The 20,544-nt window shown below is 38.1% G+C and overlaps 1 protein-coding gene and 8 non-coding genes across 10 annotated transcripts; 5 read left to right on the top strand and 4 right to left on the bottom strand.

The window, feature by feature from the left end:
- Positions 1 to 5,036: 5,036 nt before the first annotated feature.
- Positions 5,037 to 5,108, bottom strand: Trnad-guc (transfer RNA aspartic acid (anticodon GUC)). The gene has a single exon. It is a non-coding gene; the product is annotated as a tRNA-Asp (tRNA).
- A 258-nt stretch (positions 5,109 to 5,366) lies between these two features.
- Positions 5,367 to 5,439, top strand: Trnav-aac (transfer RNA valine (anticodon AAC)). Its single transcript has one exon. It is a non-coding gene; the product is annotated as a tRNA-Val (tRNA).
- A 483-nt stretch (positions 5,440 to 5,922) lies between these two features.
- Positions 5,923 to 5,994, bottom strand: Trnad-guc (transfer RNA aspartic acid (anticodon GUC)). Its single transcript has one exon. It is a non-coding gene; the product is annotated as a tRNA-Asp (tRNA).
- Positions 5,995 to 6,252: 258 nt separating this feature from the next.
- Positions 6,253 to 6,325, top strand: Trnav-aac (transfer RNA valine (anticodon AAC)). Its single transcript has one exon. It is a non-coding gene; the product is annotated as a tRNA-Val (tRNA).
- An 813-nt stretch (positions 6,326 to 7,138) lies between these two features.
- Trnav-aac (transfer RNA valine (anticodon AAC)) lies at positions 7,139 to 7,211 on the top strand. Its single transcript has one exon. It is a non-coding gene; the product is annotated as a tRNA-Val (tRNA).
- A 483-nt stretch (positions 7,212 to 7,694) lies between these two features.
- On the bottom strand, positions 7,695 to 7,766 carry Trnad-guc (transfer RNA aspartic acid (anticodon GUC)). The gene has a single exon. It is a non-coding gene; the product is annotated as a tRNA-Asp (tRNA).
- A 258-nt stretch (positions 7,767 to 8,024) lies between these two features.
- On the top strand, positions 8,025 to 8,097 carry Trnav-aac (transfer RNA valine (anticodon AAC)). The gene has a single exon. It is a non-coding gene; the product is annotated as a tRNA-Val (tRNA).
- Positions 8,098 to 8,507: 410 nt separating this feature from the next.
- Positions 8,508 to 15,661, bottom strand: LOC131931561 (putative serine racemase). 2 transcript variants are annotated; one of them, XM_059288405.1, is made up of 9 exons: positions 15,439 to 15,661; positions 12,611 to 12,652; positions 12,041 to 12,207; positions 11,462 to 11,546; positions 10,922 to 11,048; positions 10,504 to 10,554; positions 9,731 to 9,858; positions 9,360 to 9,410; positions 8,508 to 9,029 (listed from the first exon to the last, which is right to left on the bottom strand). In XM_059288405.1, the coding sequence occupies exons 1-9, from the start codon at positions 15,625 to 15,627 to the stop codon at positions 8,892 to 8,894; spliced, it is 978 nt and encodes a 325-aa protein (XP_059144388.1). In that variant the 5' UTR covers positions 15,628 to 15,661; the 3' UTR covers positions 8,508 to 8,891. The 2 variants fall into 2 exon arrangements, with proteins under 2 accessions (XP_059144388.1, XP_059144389.1); XM_059288406.1 differs by lacking the exon at positions 15,439 to 15,661 and adding an exon at positions 14,887 to 15,051.
- Positions 15,662 to 16,281: 620 nt separating this feature from the next.
- On the top strand, positions 16,282 to 16,353 carry Trnad-guc (transfer RNA aspartic acid (anticodon GUC)). Its single transcript has one exon. It is a non-coding gene; the product is annotated as a tRNA-Asp (tRNA).
- Positions 16,354 to 20,544: the final 4,191 nt, after the last annotated feature.

A 20,544-nucleotide genomic window follows, 5' to 3' on the forward strand; every position in this document is an offset into this window, starting at 1 on the left:
AGCAAAGTATACCCCTGTACGGTTTCAGACCCTTTGTCAACAGTTCCAGATAATGATAATGAACTGTATCCTGCATGTGCGGTGACAAGAAGCCAGACCAAACAATTGGCTGACATAACGTCTGAACCACACCTACCATCATCGTCAAGAAATTCGACTCCCAAACTGGAGTCTATGCTTCCAGAAAACACAAGTCTGGGCTTACCCCTGAGAATATCTCAGGAAGACATCATAAAAGCTCAACAAGTCGACGCGGAACTCAGGGCAACGGTCGAAAAATCTCTATCATCTGACGATGGAGAATATTTCTCCGAGAACGGCCTTTTCTTTCGTCGCGCTATACCAGTGAATGCCTCACCAGCCGAACCATGGTTGGGTAAAAACCAGCTGTGGGTTCCTCCACCTTATCGGCATGAAATACTTAAGCTGGCACATGACCATCCAATGTCAGCGCACCCAGGAGTCTCTAAAACGACGGCGAAGATCAAAGAACTGTTCTTTTGGCCCAAAATGAGAAATGATGTGTCGCGTTACTGCAGAAGTTGCACGAACTGTCAGTTGGCCGGAAAGCCAAACCAGACAATTCCTAAGGCCCCTTTGAGTCCGATTCCTGTAGTAGAAGAACCTTTTTCTAAAATCGTCATGGACTGTGTAGGTCCCTTGCCTAAAACCAAGGCGGGCAACGAGTACCTACTTACCTTTATGTGTTCAAGTACCCGTTTTCCCGAGGCAATTCCCTTACGGAACATTAAGGCAAAGACTGTAGTCAGAGCCATGACCCGGTTCTTCACTACCTTTGGATTACCTAGAATCGTGCAAACAGATCAAGGCAGCAACTTCACCAGTCACCATTTTCAGGAAGCACTAGCCAAGCTAGGCGTTACCCACATCACCAGCTCAGCCTACCACCCTCAGTCTCAAGGCGTACTTGAGAGGTTCCACCAAACCCTCAAAACCATGTTAAGAACGTTCGCTAATAGTAACACCCAATGGGATGAGTCTGTTCCTTGGATTATTTTCGCCGCGAGGGACTGTGTCCAGGACTCTTTAGGCTACTCGCCTTTTCAACTTGTGTTTGGACATTCTGTCCGTGGTCCCCTGAAGCTGATACACGAACGGTGGACAGGTACTAGTGATCATCCAGTGGAAAACTTTGACGATTTTCACGTTCGACTGAAAGCCGTGTGCGAAATGGCTCACAAGAACTTAAGAAAGGCCCAAGTGAGAATGAAAGGACTGTATGATAAGAGTTCTCGTAAACGAACATTCAATCCAGGCGACAAAGTTCTTGTGCTAGTGCCTAATCTGAACAATGCGTTATCCTTGAGATATTGTGGACCCTTTACTGTGCATTCGAAATTAAGTGATTTGAACTATGTTGTCAATACGCCCGACAGAAGAAAGAAACAGACAGTGTATCATGTTAACTCACTGAAAAAGTATTATGATAATTGTAACAATTTTAATTCCACAGCTAATATTACTTTACCTGTATGTTCAAATGTTTCTGATGATGTGATACATGATAAATTGAAACCCCCAAAATTGGTAAATTCTTCCTTTTTAGATAATTTGAATGTCCACCTTATGCACTTGTCCACAGAGAAAAACCAGAGATTGTCTCAGTTATTTGAGACATTTCCCTCTATTTTTGGGGATGTCCCCAAAGAAGCGAAAGTTCCACCTGTAGACGTAGGTGACGCAAAACCCATTAAACAACACCCCTATAGAGTTAATCCGGAAAAAGCTGCTTTGATAAAAGATGAAATTGACTATATGCTCAAGAATGATATCATTGAGCCCAGTTTCAGCAACTGGAGTTCCCCATGTCTCCTAGTCCCGAAAGACGGTGGATCTTTCAGGTTTGTGACCGACTTTAGGAAGGTGAATGCGCTCACCAAAGCTGATTCCTATCCTTTACCTCGAATAGAAGACGTTATTGATAAAGTTGGTCAAGCTAAGATAATTTCCAAAATTGATTTACTTTCAGGATACTGGCAAATCCCCTTATCTGACCGTGCAAAAGAAATATCTGCTTTTGTAACCCCTAATGGTTTTTATAGATACAAACGTATGCCCTTTGGTATGCGAAATGCTGGTCAAACTTTCCAGAGAGTCATTAACTCTGTCATTGCTGACATAGACCAATGTGAGGCCTACATAGATGATATAGTTGTATTTTCTAATACTTTTGAAGAACATATTGTTCAGTTGACTAACCTTTTTAGAAAATTGTCTGAAGTTAATTTTACTGTAAACTTACATAAAAGTGATTTCTGTAAAGCTTCAATTACCTATTTGGGTTATCAAGTGGGAACGAACCAAGTTCGGCCCATTGAAGCTAAAGTAGATGCTATTGTAAGGTTACCACCTCCCAAAAATTGTAAAGAAATCAAAAAGTTCCTTGGGATGGCTGGTTACTATAGACGGTTCTGTCAAAACTTTTCAGCTATTGCTGAACCTCTTACTGCATTATTGAAAAAGGGTGTTGAGTTTGAATGGTCAGATAAATGTCAAGAAGCTTTTTTAACCATTAAGTCATTTCTATCTAATGATCCTGTTATGGCTGCACCAAATTTCAGCAAGCCCTTTAAACTTGCCATTGATGCTAGCAACTTAGCCATTGGCTCAGTCCTATTTCAAGAAGACAACATGGGAATTGACCATCCCATTGCCTTTTTTTCCAGGAAGTTAAATGAAAACCAAAAGAATTATTCTACTATTGAAAAAGAAGCTTTAGCTTTGGTTTTGTCATTACAACATTTTGAAGTCTATGTCTCTTCTTCAACCAATCCAGTCAGAGTGTTTTCTGACCATGATCCCCTGAAATTTACCTCTAAGTTAGGACAGACAAATCAAAGAATATTGAGATGGTGCTTATATTTCCAAAATTTTAATCTGGAAATTTCACACATTAAGGGTAGTGATAATGTTGTGGCTGATTGTTTGTCAAGGATGTAAACTCTTATTGTACACATTGATCATGTGACATGTTTTGTGGTTCATTAAGACCATACACAAGTGTTGTGTTTTAACATGGAAATGAGTGGTATGATTTTTGATTTTTTCAAAATTCCATTCCTGTTGAAAATTTTGTTTATTTTCAGGTGAACCTAAATTAAAGGTGGTTTTTGATTCTATGTAATCTTTTATAATAATATGTCTCATATGACTCAATTGATATTGTAGCTAGTCATTGAAATAAAGGTCTTACCCTGGCGGGTTTACCACTTTTAAGATCCTCATGGAAATATTGTAATACCCTTTTTTTTGAGGGATTTTGATGTATAATTACCTTTTGAAGGGTTACTTCCCTTTTACCAATTGTAAAAGTTGGAGTTACTTCCCTTTTATGTTCAGGGATATTTTCATCTGGTATTATGATTTTGATTGCCTACATTTGTAAAACATTTTTTTTATTTCATTGCCAGATTGGTTCCTTATGTATGTTTTTGTGGAACCTATCTGTCACTTCCAAAAAGGGAGGGGATGTGACCTACTTAGGTCGAGTCAGGTTCTATTTTTATGTTGACATTGTATAATACCTTATATGGAGTGATTGTGCAACAACCGGCAAATTTCCACTGACTTATTAAGGAGTCTAAGATATAGAAATTTTCCATTAAGATCTGATTGAATGATTCTAATCAGATGACTATCCCAACCAATGGCTACATGAGTTGAGGATAATCTCCCCTGTTGCAGAAGTCTTTAATTGCCCCGCACACTCGCAACACGAGGCAGTCTACAGGGCGATTTTACCTTGGTCAGGCAGTCGTCCATATTTTCCGGCTATAGACACTGACCATTTGAACGTGAGAGAACTTAAGTCCTGTGTGTGCCTTGCTTTCTTAAGTTGATTTAGGCTTCTAGTATAATATTACTCGTCGCTGAGTTATTTTAGAAGCTATAGCAGTGTTGTGTGGCCTGTAGTTATTTAGACAGTGTAGAAATCTGTGATAGTGTTTTTCCTACATTTTGTAAGTTGTGTTTTGATATTTTATACATTAAATATTTTAACTAGTTCAACCTTGTGTTTTGCCACAACTGTGTTCGCTGATTAAAGTTGTATGTAGATTGGATGAGTGTTAATTACAATAGTATCACTAGTTTACCCTAGACATTGAATTCGAGCCCTAGTGTGCCGTTGTGTTAGTGTTCATCCACTTAGGCCGTAAGGCATTTGCATATGACCCCGAAAAAAGAATCCGGGGACGTTCACCGTCTATTTGGCTGATAGATAGGGGACGTTACACTAGTCCGACGTTAAAGTAAGTAAACACAGATTTGGATGCACGTTTTCTACTGCAGCTCATGCAGTGTTTTCATGCGTGCATCTCCTCGTCCCCCTTGAAATCGGGAATAACAAGCGGAAAACCAGCATCCAAAAGCCACTGATAGTTTTTAAAGGTGAATCTTATTGATGTGACAAAACGCAAAAACTACAAAATCACTGACACGTGTTATTCGCTAGTCATGCGTTTCCGTAGTGTAGTGGCTATCACATCCGCCTAACACGCGGAAGGTCCTGGGTTCAAGCCTCAGCGGAAACATTTTTTGTTGTTGCTTGGTTTATTTTTCTTTACTGGGAAGCACTTTAAGAAAACCAAACTGTTGGACTCTACCCAGTCTAAGCTTCAGGTGCCACTCACTAACGCATCAGCACTCGTGCCTTATACCTTTCAAAGAAATTCACACACGACAGGCAAGCAGGTAGGGGCGACATTGGTTTCTTTCATTGGAAACAAAGCATGATCCGCTTTTGTTTGAAGACAAAAATCATCCTAAATCGACAGCTCAAATGCAATGCCCATCCTGACTATGCTACGTGAAACGCTGTGCGACAATGAGCGTGTTTTCCTTGAAGCTGCACATCTTTCTAGTGCCATCTTACGTGTTTGCGTCTCTGGAAAGAATCAGCAGCCCGGTAAGACCGCGGTCGTGCCAACATGCTCATTTCACCGGCAAAATAAAAACTCTGGCCACGTGATGGTCACGCAAATAAAATGATAAAAAAGCAAGAAAAAAAGAAGTGCCTCCCCGGCGGGGAATCGAACCCCGGTCTCCCGCGTGACAGGCGGGGATACTTACCACTATACTACCGAGGACACATGATTCGATGACAGACAGCACGACTCAGCCTAGTCCGACGTTAAAGTAAGTAAACACAGATTTGGATGCACGTTTTCTACTGCAGCTCATGCAGTGTTTTCATGCGTGCATCTCCTCGTCCCCCTTCAAATCGGGAATAACAAGCGGAAAACCAGCATCCAAAAGCCACTGATAGTTTTTAAAGGTGAATCTTATTGATGTGACAAAACGCAAAAACTACAAAATCACTGACACGTGTTATTCGCTAGTCATGCGTTTCCGTAGTGTAGTGGCTATCACATCCGCCTAACACGCGGAAGGTCCTGGGTTCAAGCCCCAGCGGAAACATTTTTTGTTGTTGCTTGGTTTATTTTTCTTTACTGGTAAGCACTTTAAGAAAACCAAACTGTCGGACTCTACCCAGTCTAAGCTTCAGGTGCCACTCACTAACGCATCAGCACTCGTGCCTTATACCTTTCAAAGAAATTCACACACGACAGGCAAGCAGGTAGGGGCGACATTGGTTTCTTTCATTGGAAACAAAGCATGATCCGCTTTTGTTTGAAGACAAAAATCATCCTAAATCGACAGCTCAAATGCAATGCCCATCCTGACTATGCTACGTGAAACGCTGTGCGACAATGAGCGTGTTTTCCTTGAAGCTGCACATCTTTCTAGTGCCATCTTACGTGTTTGCGTCTCTGGAAAGAATCAGCAGCCCGGTAAGACCGCGGTCGTGCCAACATGCTCATTTCACCGGCAAAATAAAAACTCTGGCCACGTGATGGTCACGCAAATAAAATGATAAAAAAGCAAGAAAAAAAGAAGTGCCTCCCCGGCGGGGAATCGAACCCCGGTCTCCCGCGTGACAGGCGGGGATACTTACCACTATACTACCGAGGACACATGATTCGATGACAGACAGCACGACTCAGCCTAGTCCGACGTTAAAGTAAGTAAACACAGATTTGGATGCACGTTTTCTACTGCAGCTCATGCAGTGTTTTCATGCGTGCATCTCCTCGTCCCCCTTCAAATCGGGAATAACAAGCGGAAAACCAGCATCCAAAAGCCACTGATAGTTTTTAAAGGTGAATCTTATTGATGTGACAAAACGCAAAAACTACAAAATCACTGACACGTGTTATTCGCTAGTCATGCGTTTCCGTAGTGTAGTGGCTATCACATCCGCCTAACACGCGGAAGGTCCTGGGTTCAAGCCCCAGCGGAAACATTTTTTGTTGTTGCTTGGTTTATTTTTCTTTACTGGTAAGCACTTTAAGAAAACCAAACTGTCGGACTCTACCCAGTCTAAGCTTCAGGTGCCACTCACTAACGCATCAGCACTCGTGCCTTATACCTTTCAAAGAAATTCACACACGACAGGCAAGCAGGTAGGGGCGACATTGGTTTCTTTCATTGGAAACAAAGCATGATCCGCTTTTGTTTGAAGACAAAAATCATCCTAAATCGACAGCTCAAATGCAATGTCCATCCTGACTATGCTACGTGAAACGCTGTGCGACAATGAGCGTGTTTTCCTTGAAGCTGCACATCTTTCTAGTGCCATCTTACGTGTTTGCGTCTCTGGAAAGAATCAGCAGCCCGGTAAGACCGCGGTCATGCCAACATGCTCATTTCACCGGCAAAATAAAAACTCTGGCCACGTGATGGTCACGCAAATAAAATGATAAAAAAGCAAGAAAAAAAGAAGTGCCTCCCCGGCGGGGAATCGAACCCCTGTCTCCCGCGTGACAGGCGGGGATACTTACCACTATACTACCGAGGACACATGATTCGATGACAGACAGCACGAGTCAGCCTAGTCCGACGTTAAAGTAAGTAAACACAGATTTGGATGCACGTTTTCTACTGCAGCTCATGCAGTGTTTTCATGCGTGCATCTCCTCGTCCCCCTTGAAATCGGGAATAACAAGCGGAAAACCAGCATCCAAAAGCCACTGATAGTTTTTAAAGGTGAATCTTATTGATGTGACAAAACGCAAAAACTACAAAATCACTGACACGTGTTATTCGCTAGTCATGCGTTTCCGTAGTGTAGTGGCTATCACATCCGCCTAACACGCGGAAGGTCCTGGGTTCAAGCCCCAGCGGAAACATTTTTTGTTGTTGCTTGGTTTATTTTTCTTTACTGGGAAGCACTTTAAGAAAACCAAACTGTTGGACTCTACCCAGTCTAAGCTTCAGGTGCCACTCACTAACGCATCAGCACTCGTGCCTTATACCTTTCAAAGAAATTCACACACGACAGGCAAGCAGGTAGGGGCGACATTGGTTTCTTTCATTGGAAACAAAGCATGATCCGCTTTTGTTTGAAGACAAAAATCATCCTAAATCGACAGCTCAAATGCAATGCCCATCCTGACTATGCTACGTGAAACGCTGTGCGACAATGAGCGTGTTTTCCTTGAAGCTGCACATCTTTCTAGTGCCATCTTACGTGTTTGCGTCTCTGGAAAGAATCAGCAGCCCGGTAAGACCGCGGTCGTGCCAACATGCTCATTTCACCGGCAAAATAAAAACTCTGGCCACGTGATGGTCACGCAAATAAAATGATAAAAAAGCAAGAAAAAAAGAAGTGCCTCCCCGGCGGGGAATCGAACCCCGGTCTCCCGCGTGACAGGCGGGGATACTTACCACTATACTACCGAGGACACATGATTCGATGACAGACAGCACGACTCAGCCTAGTCCGACGTTAAAGTAAGTAAACACAGATTTGGATGCACGTTTTCTACTGCAGCTCATGCAGTGTTTTCATGCGTGCATCTCCTCGTCCCCCTTCAAATCGGGAATAACAAGCGGAAAACCAGCATCCAAAAGCCACTGATAGTTTTTAAAGGTGAATCTTATTGATGTGACAAAACGCAAAAACTACAAAATCACTGACACGTGTTATTCGCTAGTCATGCGTTTCCGTAGTGTAGTGGCTATCACATCCGCCTAACACGCGGAAGGTCCTGGGTTCAAGCCCCAGCGGAAACATTTTTTGTTGTTGCTTGGTTTATTTTTCTTTACTGGGAAGCACTTTAAGAAAACCAAACTGTCGGACTCTACCCAGTCTAAGCTTCAGGTGCCACTCACTAACGCATCAGCACTCGTGCCTTATACCTTTCAAAGAAATTCACACACGACAGGCAAGCAGGTAGGGGCGACATTGGTTTCTTTCATTGGAAACAAAGCATGATCCGCTTTTGTTTGAAGACAAAAATCATCCTAAATCGACAGCTCAAAATGCAATGCCCATCCTGAATATGTGGAAAGGTGGTCGTGTGTTTCTATAGTGTAAAGGTTAATACATCTCTGAATCTCTGTAACCCGCATTTTTTTTATCTTAATGTTAGTTAATCTAAGTAACTACAAACAAGTAATTTTTTTATATATAATAGCGACTTTATTCAGTTTATGTGATCATTATATTAAAATGCTGATTATTATTAATTTTAAAATGTTCTTTTAAAAAATCATTAAATGAAATGGAATAATTTTCTATTCAAATACAATAAATGACCCAGAGTATTAAATTTGGCAATCAACTTGTTAAACATTTTTTAACAATAGTGCTTTCTGATTAGAAACCCAGCTGTAGGTTGTATAAAGTTTCTTTGAGTATATTGTTCCTATAAGCCCCCACATTTACATTATATTGTCCTTTTAATCCTCCACATCACCTGTTTAAACTGTTATAATATTAAAATACCAGACCACATATAACATGTTTCAAATCAACAAATAACAAATATCATTTATTATCACAGGAAGTAACTATCAAATTCTAATTACCAAGGGAGGTCATCAATGTCTACATTACCCCCACATAAAATGACACCAATATTACGTAAACTACTGTCCATTCTTCTCATTTTATCAGAGAATGCTGCTCCAACTGCTGCACCTGACGCTGCCTCAATCACAAGCTGTAGATAAAAGCACTGGTTGGTTACCTGCGCAGGTGCTAAGTGATGTTACATTTAAAGATAATTTTGCTGTACACTTCCTGAAATGAAGTAGTCCTACACTTGTTTTTAAATATGTTCTTAATAATCTTACTAAAAGCAGTATAGCTTTATGCAATTTACTCATCACAGATTAAAAAGCTAATGCTAATTGTTGATCACAGATTAAGGAGATAATGCTAATTGTTGATCACAGATTAAAGAGCTAATGCTAATTGTTAGTCTTTAAATTTTCATTTTCAACTTGCAAGTTTCTGTTTTAATATGACTAAGTTTACTACCACAGCTTACCTTCATTCTTTCAAAACTAAATTTCATTCCCTGAACCATCTCTTCGTCACTCTGAAAAAAAAAAATTGTTTTTTTTTTTATGTATTTGAAACCATTAATTTACAAATGTAAATGCAGCAAAATGTCCATGTTTATAATCTTTATAAATAATTTTCAGGAATAAATTATACAACAAAATACCCATTCATCCCCGTGTCGTTACTAAATATGCAGAGCACATATCTGCTTCCCTAATTTCATTCATTCATCTTTCATCTCATCATTAAATTCAAATTTACTCCACAAATGAATTCAAGCAAACAGCCAGAGGCACCTAAATATAGTGCTAATTTTAAATATTCTTCAAAAAATTATCTTAGAATAATATTTACCATTTCAAAAACATCCTTTTCAGCTAAGTCAATTAAAATGGGCGTTGTTATCTGTCCAGTCTGTTGTAGTCTTATACCATCTGCGATGGTGTCAAGATATTTTGGTGGTCCTTCCCATGGACGTTTACCTAATAAATGATACTTATACTTAAGTCAGCCATAATAACTAATACTTTGTGAACTTAACACATCTGTGAGAGAACAGTGTTTCTTCCAGACTTTTTTCTCAGGGGGGGCACTTGAAATTTTCGGGGGGGCGGTAGACTTTCTTCGGGGGGGCGGACACTGTTAAAAGTATATTTTTTCTATATAAATTATATAAATTCCATTTCGTTCGGGAAGCGGTAAAAAATTTTCGGGGGGGGGGGCGAACATTAAAGGTAAATAATTCTAAACTAGAATGTAATTTAACTCAATTGTCAAAAAAAAAAATTATGAATGAATAAAATTTTTGAACATTCTGGATGGAGTCAGTGACAATTACCAGAGCTAAGTTCAGACAAGTTTAAGTAAAGTAAATAATTGTCCTAAGACCTAGCGATCCATTGGGCAGATGAAGCTGAGTTCATGTGTTTCTTCACCTCAGTTTATGAAGGGAAGGTGTGGTCAGCACTTTGCTCAGTCACCTTTACTTTCCCTAACATGAGTTAGGTACAAATCACGCTCTACAGCTTAGGCCATGCTGTCCCAATTAAGACAAGCTTGGACCAGTTAAAAAAAAATTTTATTATCAAACATTACCTGTAAAAACTTTGTAACCAACATATATTTACCTGATCTTAAGCATTCTTCAAGCTTTTTGCCTTTGGGAGTCACCAAAAATACTAGAGAGAAAAATTTATATTTTTAAGTAGCATGTAGATATATATATATATATATATAAAAAAATATTGAATTTTGATCCTCTATATATCTATAGAGAAAAACAGAATAATACTAGCAATGTGGAACTTGTTCTCAACCCTATCCAAAGGATCAGCTAACACATTTAGTGTTTCAACACAAAAAAATGGACAAGAGTCAACAAACTATCTTTTAAGTGAACTAGAAGCACTTATAAATACAATATATAACTTTAAATTCCAATATTTCAAAGGCAAGGCGCAACATTGAAAAACATTTACTTACATACATTTTTTAACACTACAATCATCTAATCAATTTTTTTCAATACAATAATATTTTTCTTACTTTTGATATCAGGCTTGATTGCTTTAGCTGCTATGGCGATCCCTGAAGACATTCCTCCACCACTAATTGGAACAAGGATTGCATCCAAATTGGGAACTTGTTCAAGGAACTCTACAGCAATAGTTCCCTTTTGTCAAATAATGTTAAAATTAATTTAATAATTTTATAGAATGTGTTTTTTGTCAATTTTTTATTATTAAATAATTAATAAAATACTGAAAATATTTAGTGAAACATTTAAATAGTATATTTCACTAAAATGATAATATTACTGTGCAGTGTTAACATGGAATAACTCTGCAAAATATGTATTCCCAGAAATAGTAAAAGGCTAAAGATTTTCATACATAGCAGACCAATGATGGATGAAGTAGAGTTCATCTACCCTTGAGACCATCACTTAGACCAACTTAAGTGATTTACACTTCAGACCCTGGGGCACAAACTGGAACCGAGGGACTCTACCATAGGCTTAGCACTAAATGTGGGCATGCAGTTGCTCTATGTAATACGTGCTTTGATAATTAGAACATCAGTTACCTGTCCAGCAATGACATCAACATGATCGTAAGGTGGTATAAACTCAGCCTTTTTTTCTTCTTGAATTTTTTCACATGTGTTGTACCTATATGAGAATTATTTTACTAATAAATTATTTTTTTCATAACATACAATTAATTTTTTCAAACTAATTTGAATAGTAATAGTAAGGAAACATCCATTGGCTTGAATGTTGATTTTAAAATGTCCAACTTTATACACTTTTCTGTACAACAAATGAACATTTTCCTTCATTTGTGGTAGGTTCGGGTTAGAATTTTAGGCTTATTGCTAATTAGGCTCAATGAGACATTGTGGAGAAGATGAAGACAACTGTCTAGATTTCAGTCAGCATATCTGATGGATAAGATTCGGCTTGAATCTAGGGAAGTACAGGTGCCTGGACATAGAACTGACCAGAGAATCCCTTTATATGTCCAAGTAGATATAACAAAAGAACTCTACTGCATCTGCTGTATAGATCATCTTCTGTGAGGGCACTTTAAATTTGTAAGGTTTAGGATTAAATGGACAAAACATAGCCAAACAATTATAGAGAAAACATTTTGCATGGGTCACCTGTCCACTGGCTCAAGGCCACACTCAACAAGACTGGCCCCGTAGCCAACAATAGCATTTTTCTTTACCGCTGGCGCCATCTTGGGAACAACAACATAACACTGTACACCAGCAACCCTCGACGCCCATGCCAATGCTTGCCCATGATTTCCACTACTGTGGGTTACCTGAAAATATTTGAGAACATTCTTGGACATCAGCAACTATTGAGAAGATTCTAGGGAACATCAGAAATATTTAAGAACCATTCTTGTAAACATCTACAATATCACTCTGCACCAATTCATTTTTTTTTTCTTTTGGGATAAATATCTTTTCACAACTTACAATTCAACTATGCCTTCTAAAACATATATGTCAATACAATAGACTGATAATGATTCATGTATAATGTTTATAAAGAAAAAGTAATAAATACTTTTTACAAAATATGGCTGAATCATTTATTTCAATTTAATGGTAACTACGAGTACAAATACTAAACAGTAAAACAGTTTAATAAGTATTTGATGTATTTGTTTCATACATACATACATATTTAGTGAGTAATTCAGTTTAAAAAAAACATACCACAGCATCCAAGGCTGCTTTGGTTTCTTTTACTTTAAAGACCTTAAATGATGATGAAATAAGAAAAGAAAATTTGAATGGGGATAAGTTCAAAGAATAGAGAATTTGGGTCTATTTCATTAATTATAAAAATTGTAATTAAGCAGTATTATCTTCTAGAATAAATTAACAATAGTTATGTACAGTCATTATGCTATTTTTTTAAATAACAGAACAAATCCTGAGTTAAGTATTTTATAAGGCTCACAATAAATTTAAGGCTAATCTAATGTTGAAATAGTGTCAAGAAATACAAAACAAAGTACACTGTGATAGCCATAAACTAGTAGTATAGTAGTAAAGTTTTAAAGTTCTCAATCGCATTCTAAAAGCTTAATTGTTTAACAAATGTCTACTAGGTTTATTCAACAAATTTTGTTGTTGTTGTAGAACTATTATGATTAGGGTAAGATAATGTATTACAGTTAAGTAATTTTCATTTAGAAATGGTGTAAGAAAAAAAGAGTGAGCAAGTGCATATATCAAATAGTTTTTAAAATAGGTCATTAACCTATAGATCTATATAATAATAGATATTGCCCTATAGGGCCTACTGATACTATACTATACGTAATAATTATTATTTATTAGGCAGTAATTAAAAAATTATCTAGGCTAATTAATAGGCCGTTTCTTTGCTTAGATGGCTGGATTGACCTCTGACCCTGAAACGTCACGCGTCGTTTTCTGACGGTTTTTACGTTTATTTTAGGGGTCCTATCCACGACAAATGAAAAACCTGTTAATCTCGCAATTTTTCATCATTATTTTAATGCAAAATGCTAATAAAATGGATAATATGCCTTAGAATGCCAGAAAAAATCGAGATATTAGTTGTTGTAAATAATGAGAGGATTTCTAGTGGAGCGCTCTCCGTAAAAACTGAACCGCCGCTAAAAACGACCGACCTCCGGGGAAAACGGCCCGACAGACTCTAAGTTATTATATAATTGAGATATTTACCTTGTATATTTACATTATTATTGATTCTGGTTTCCAAAATCTTATCCCAAAATGAGGTACCCACGCTGACATTTCTATCCGCTATTTTTAGTATCATGACGTCATTGCTACGCTAGTTGCCAGACTGAAACAACTAGTTTTTGTTTTTTACGGAATGAACTGTTAAGTCTAGTATTTTAATTATAATTCAATTGTAGCATGTGCGGAAAAAGTAAAATTATGGACATTATTATTGTATTAGTAATTTTATTAGTATATTGATTTTTTCTTCACTGTGGGCCGACAGATGCTGCATTCGTGACCGGTGGTTAACCTCGTCAACGCTGCGTGGCCTATTCATTTATATAAATCAGTGATGCTCGTTCAGTGGCCTTTTTCAGAGCTAGGCCTAATTACGGGCGATTTTTAGACTTAATTGAGCCTTTTTCATTGCTGCATATTTTAAAAAATGCTCGTTCAGCGGCCTTTTTTTTTTGGCGCTAAATAATCTGTTTACGGGCATTTTAAGCGTTTATTTATTTATTTTTTTAAGCTAGACGTAGATCTAGTTAAAAAAAAAATAATTTTTATACAGCTGGCTGTCTAGCATGTCTGATATGTGAACTTTAAAAAAAATGACCGAACTTTAAAAAAAAAATGACCAGAAGTAGGGAAGTAGGTCTGTTTTTTAATTTGCTTGAAGGAGGGGGGGGGGGAGGGGGGAGAGAAGTGAAGACACCGACCATCTCGTGTACGCGTGTTCATTCTATGACGTGTACTGAACTCATGGTGAACCCGCAACCGTAGTGGGATTTTTCATCCACAGGATAGTAAACATAAGCAAGCAATCACGCGAGTGACGATGTTTGGAGATTTTTAAAAGAAAAAAAAATAACATACGTCATGTCTTCAAAATGAAAAAAAAAATGTAATGTAAGAAAAAAAAAGACACTAATCTAATAACATGTATGAACCTCAGCTGCCACACTGTTGACTCAATATAATCATCCCCATAATGTGAATTGAGTGTAAAATGTATTTGTATTTATAAACTATCTTAACTATTACTATCATATTATTTTAAGCATATTTATTATTTAAAATTAGAATTTGAAATAAAAATATTTATTATGGCCATTTGATTGTTGCAGGTGTTCATTACTTCATAAAATGGTATGAATAACATGTAGAATAGAATTTAATAAATAATAAAATAACTAGATCTAGTTTTAATTATCAACCAGTAGCTTTTTGTTATTTTCCGGTGAGTAAATAACCTAAGCTGACGCAATTACCATGGCGGGAATTAAAAGCTCGTGGACACAAGTCCACGACGTCATGTTATGCCGGTCGAGGAGTAAGAACGCTGTTTTGTCGTTCATTTTCCATTCTCGGATAATTTTCAAATTCTCTCTTTTCTCGTCAACCGAGTAAGCTAGATATTTAAATGTGGTGTCAAATGTTCTCTTAAGGGGTAAGGAACTTAATGGTGTATTTGAAATAACATAATGTTTTATTTTAAAAAATCCATAATTCATCCTACTAATTAAATTTAACTTAATTGGTATAAAACGATAGATTAACAAAAACTTCAAAAAGTATAAAATTATACATCTAGATGTAGATGTATAGTTTAGTTATCACTGTAAATCAGTTACGGTTGCAATGGGGATACAAACTGAATCTCCTGTAATGTATTAGACATTGGCTACATTTGTTGTAACTGAAAAAGAGGGCGAGTAAAAGTTGTCAATGTAAACAACTATGAACCGGATGTTTATATTTAAAGCAATTCTTAAAATACTCAATTGCAGTTAATTTAGTGAAACAAAAATACTTTTTCTTACGGCATTTATTGCCCCTCTTGCTTTAAACGAACCAGATTTCTGTAAATTTTCAGCTTTAAAAAATATGCGTCTGCCAGTTTTTAAATCCGCCTGTTCTGATGTGAATACAGGAGTTTTATGTATCAAATTACATATCCTATTATGTGCTGATAAAATATCGTTGTACGTAACCCCGCATTCTCCAGCCATGTTGAACTTTGACACAGCTTTCCTGGCTATCTTATCTAAATGTGAAAATGTAAAGAAAGGAATCAGATTTACTTTTCTTCACGTTATAACAAAACAAAAAAAAAATGTATCGGCCTATTTGTTAAACTCACAAGTTAAAAAAACAAAATGTCTTATAATTATTTTGCCATTTATTTAGTCCGTGTTTTCAAAAATTACATTTTATTTTGTTTAAACATAGAATATAGTTGTGACGACCAACTGTCCCAATGTGACCTGTCACACAGTGTCACTTGCACAAAGTTTAGTAGATACAGTTTTTAACAGTAATATAAAATTGACAGTTAATAAAAATGCCGCAGATAAACATTTACTTGTTCATTATTTTCTATGGTGTACGTGATGTATCGGTTATTGATTTTTAACAATTCTAGAAATAATCTAAAGCTTGTGTTTTCTTGCAGGCATCTCTACCCCCCCCCCCCCCCTCTTCAAAATTTTCAAGTCACACCCTCCCCCCCCCCCCCTACACACACACCCCACCCCCTCCCGTAGAAAAATGTCTGATAGGGTTAGCCTGTCGGCCATCTATCCTAGGTCAACCTATCTATCCTGGGTTCGTCCTTCCCACCTCTGTTAGCTATCGTGACATGTGTTGTCTGGAACATTTATGTGTCCTCGGTAGTATAGTGGTAAGTATCCCCGCCTGTCACGCGGGAGACCGGGGTTCGATTCCCCGCCGGGGAGGCACTTTTTTTCTTGCTGTTTATCATTTGCTTACGTGGCCAGAGTTTTTATTTTGCCGGTGAAATGAGCATGTTGGCATGACCGCGGTCTTACCGGGCTGCTGATTCTTTCCAGAGACGCAAAAACGTAAGATGGCACTCGAAAGATGTGCAGCTTCAAGGAAAACACGCTCATTGTCGCACAGCGTTTCACGTAGCATAGTCAGGATGGGCATTGCATTTGACGAAAAGAACAGCTTTTATTTCTATAACAGCTTTTATTACTAGAACAGCGTTTATTACTAGAACAGCTTTTATTTCTAGAACAGCTTTTATTTTTAGAACAGCTTTTTTATTCTAGAACAGCTTTTATTTCTAGAACAGCTTTTATTTCTTTAACAGCTCTTATTTATAGAACAGCTTTTATTACTAGAACAGCTTTCAGAGTTTCTTCCAGGCACCCCGTAGAAAGTCTACCCACTCCCCCCCCCCCCCCCCCCCTTCCCGAACGAAATGGAATATATATAGAAAATATATACTTTTAACATTGTCCGCTCTCCTTCTCCTCCCCCCCCCCCCCTCCGAGACCTTTGGGCTTGCAGTCGAGCATCTGACCAAGCAGACCTTACATCCCACTGATTGGGTCATTAAACTTGAATCTAATTGCCGAAAAATTGAAATGGAATCGCGGACAAAAGTGTTCTATTTGTATTAATGAAACAAAGCATTAATAACATTTTATCCCAATCCGCCGCTACCTGTAGCTACTAAATTATTTTTCCATCAATAGTTTATTAAAACAACTTCCATAAAAATAATAAAATTTTATCCGGCACTTAGTTAAAGTGATCAGGGAAATGCTTTCATATTAGCTTTTTAAAGGCAAGTGCGTTTCTAATGCATTCCACGAGAAGTGTATATTTCTAATGTCCTGTAAGCTTTTGATTTTTTGTCGGTTAAATTGGCTGTGATTAAAATCATCCAACCATGCAATTTCACCATAGGTGGAAGGGGAAGTGACGTCACAATCGACCAAAGCAGTTATTTTTTTATCTACCTGCCATTCTCAATCTTCCAGTCAACTTATAACCTGTCAGATAAACTGGAACTGTAATCAATTATTGATGACTTGGTCGAAGGCTGGTCAGGGTGGCTTACTTTGGAGTAGTTGAAGCTTTCAAATGAAAGGGTTAGGTTAGTGTTTATTAGGGCCGGTTAGCTGGGTAGAAGTCTAGATGGTGTGTTGGGTGGTGTTGGGTTTGGTAGAAGTCTAGATGGTGTGTTGGGTGGTGTTGGGTTTGGTAGAAGTCTAGATGGTGTGTTGGGTGGGTAGAAGTCTAGATGGTGTGTTGGGTGGTGTTGGGTTTGGTAGAAGTCTAGATGGTGTGTTGGGTGAGTAAAAGTCTAGATGGTGTGTTGGGTGGTGTTGGGTTTGGTAGAAGTCTAGATGGTGTGTTGGGTGGTGTTGGGTTTGGTAGAAGTCTAGATGGTGTGTTGGGTGGGTAGAAGTCTAGATGGTGGGTTGGGTGGTGTTGGGTTTGGTAGAAGTCTAGATGGTGTGTTGGGTGGGTAGAAGTCTAGATGGTGTGTTGGGTGGTGTTGGGTTTGGTAGAAGTCTAGATGGTGTGTTGGGTGGGTAGAAGTCTAGATGGTGTGTTGGGTGGTGTTGGGTTTGGTAGAAGTCTAGATGGTGTGTTGGGTTGGTAGAAGTCTAGATGGTGTGTTGGGTGGTGTTGGGTTTGGTAGAAGTCTAGATGGTGTGTTGGGTGGGTAGAAGTCTAGATGGTGTGTTGGGTGGTGTTGGGTTTGGTAGAAGTCTAGATGGTGTGTTGGGTGAGTAAAAGTCTAGATGGTGTGTTGGGAGGGTAAAAGTCTAGATGGTGTGTTGTGTGGTGTTGGGTTTGGTAGAAGTCTAGATGGTGTGTTGGGTTTGGTAAAAGTCTAGATGGTGCGTTGGGTTTGGTAGAAGTCTAGATGGTGTGTTGGGTTTGGTAAAAGTCTAGATGGTGCGTTGGGTTTGGTAGAAGTCTAGATGGTGAGTTGGGTTTGGTAAAAGTCTAGATGGTGAGTTGGGTTTGGTAAAAGTCTAGATGGTGTGTTGGGTTTGGTAAAAGTCTAGATGGTGTGTTGGTTTGCTAGGTCTAGATGGTGTGTTGGGTTTGGTAAAAGTCTAGATGGTGTGTTGGGTTTGTTAGATCTAGATGGTGTGTTGGGTTTGGTAAAAGTCTAGATGGTGTGTTGGGTTTGGTAAAAGTCTAGATGGTGTGTTGGGTTTGTTAGATCTAGATGGTGTGTTGGGTTTGGTAAAAGTCTAGATGGTGTGTTGGGTTTGGTAAAAGTCTAGATGGTGTGTTGGGTTTGGTAGAAATCTAGATGGTGTGTTGGGTTTGGTAAAAGTCTAGATGGTGTGTTGGGTTTGGTAAAAGTCTAGATGGTGTGTTGGGTTTGGTAGAAGTCTAGATGGTGTGTTGGGTTTGCTAGGTTTAGATGGTGTGTTGGGTTTGCTAGGTCTAGATGGTGTGTTGGGTTTGGTAGAAGTCTAGATGGTGTGTTGGTTTGCTAGGTCTAGATGGTGTGTTGGGTTTGGTAAAAGTCTAGATGTTGTGTTGGGTTTGCTAGGTTTAGATGGTGTGTTGGGTTTAGCAACTAGTCCATGCTGATGTAGACATAGCTGTTCAAGTAATAGAAGCTGTTCTTTTAGTAAAAGCTGTTTTTCTTTAGTAAAAGCTGTTTTTCTGTAGTAAAAGCTGCTATTTTGTAAATGCTGTTCTTTTTGCAAAAGCTATTCTTTTTACTTTCTCGTATATACGAAGTAAAGAGAAAGTCTTGTAATCGTGCGAAAAAAATCGAGTTTTTTGCAAATCTCGACTATTTACACCTCCCTCAGTCGGAAAAACATAGTTTTTGCAATCTTGTTCGTATGTCTGTGTGTGTGTATGTGTGTATGTCTAACTGTGTGTGTAAACACGATAACTTGAGTACCGTTACAGCTAGGTTGATGAAATTTCATATATAAGTATTATATCAAAATCGTAGAACCGTATCAACTTTTGAGCGGTTTCCGGATACCGGAAGTGGAACTTTTTCTACTTTGAATTTTTCAAAAGCCTATAACTTGAGTACTATTTCAGATATATACATGAAATTGTTAGTAAAAGATCTAATTCTCTGCCTTCTATTAAATTTTGAGTAATTTCTGTTAACCGGAAGTAGTAATTTTCGCTATTTCCGATTTCTCAAAAAAAAAAAACGCATGTGAATTTATTAAGTACTAATAATATTCCGCGCTATTATGCACATTTTATTTGTCGTTCACTTGGTGTGCAATTCTTTTTTCCACGAGATTGTATTCTATTTTAAAAAGTGTAAGTATTTAAAATGGATTAAAAATCAGGTCTATATCCCGAGTTGCCATCCCCTGTTGTTTCATATAAGAATATTCGAGAAAGTTTAGGGGAGATCACTCCCGGTTTATTTTTAAAGCTGTTCTTTTATTCAAAGCTGTTCTTTTATTTAAAGCTGTTCTTTTAGTAAAAGATTGGGTTTTTTTTTAGTAAAAGCTGTTTTAGTAAATGCTATTCTGGAAGTAAAAAGTAACTCAAAAAAAATGTTCTGTTTGTAAAAGCTGTTGCGCTTAATTTACAAACTGTTTTACCGGCTCAGATCTGTGCTACAAGATGGGATGCAGAGCCCCATGTATGTTACATAACATGTCATCTAACAAACGTTATCTCCCCTGAGTGAGAAAACTGTTACAAACAATTTAACCCACGCGAATGATTTGTTTTACAAAGTTTCAATAACTTAGTCACGCCCCTTCCCACAGCCCAGCCAAACCTTAACCCATAACGAATATTCATAACCGTACACTGCACACTTCATTTAAAAACCAATTCATTGAACGTCTTTCCCCTTCACATCGTAAAATCAGTCGTCGATCTGCGCCAGGGGAAGACAACCGTTGCATATTTCGTTCCGCTGTTAGCTCCCTTCGCTGTCTGCCTCATTTTAAATTCTCCGCCCTTCCTTCATTCGACAGTGATCGTGTTTTGGCGCGTACGTATTTAATCTTTCGGATTGGTTGAGGGTAGTCCAAACTCTCAAATGACCATAATTTTTGAACCCGTTTTTATCGGTTTTTAATGCTTGTTCGCCAACGAAAATAAATTCGCTTGTTGTATTATTCTAGCAACTGAATATCGATTTTACAAAA

The sequence above is a fragment of the Physella acuta genome, unplaced genomic scaffold, assembly GCF_028476545.2.
Source record: "Physella acuta isolate Inbredline_101_S28 unplaced genomic scaffold, ASM2847654v3 ptg001993l, whole genome shotgun sequence".
Taxonomy (NCBI): domain Eukaryota; kingdom Metazoa; phylum Mollusca; class Gastropoda; family Physidae; genus Physella; species Physella acuta.

Bases quoted from the DNA above. Each gene is read 5' to 3' on its own strand.
- LOC131931561 (XM_059288405.1), bottom strand. From the start codon at position 15,627: ATGGCTGGAGAATGCGGGGTTACGTACAACGATATTTTATCAGCACAT. The intron at 11,547-12,040 runs GTGACCCATGCA...ATTCTCATATAG, and splicing joins GGCCTTGAGCCAGTGGACAG to GTACAACACATGTGAAAAAA. The intron at 9,030-9,359 runs GTAAGCTGTGGT...TTTTATCTACAG, and splicing joins TTAGTTTTGAAAGAATGAAG to CTTGTGATTGAGGCAGCGTC.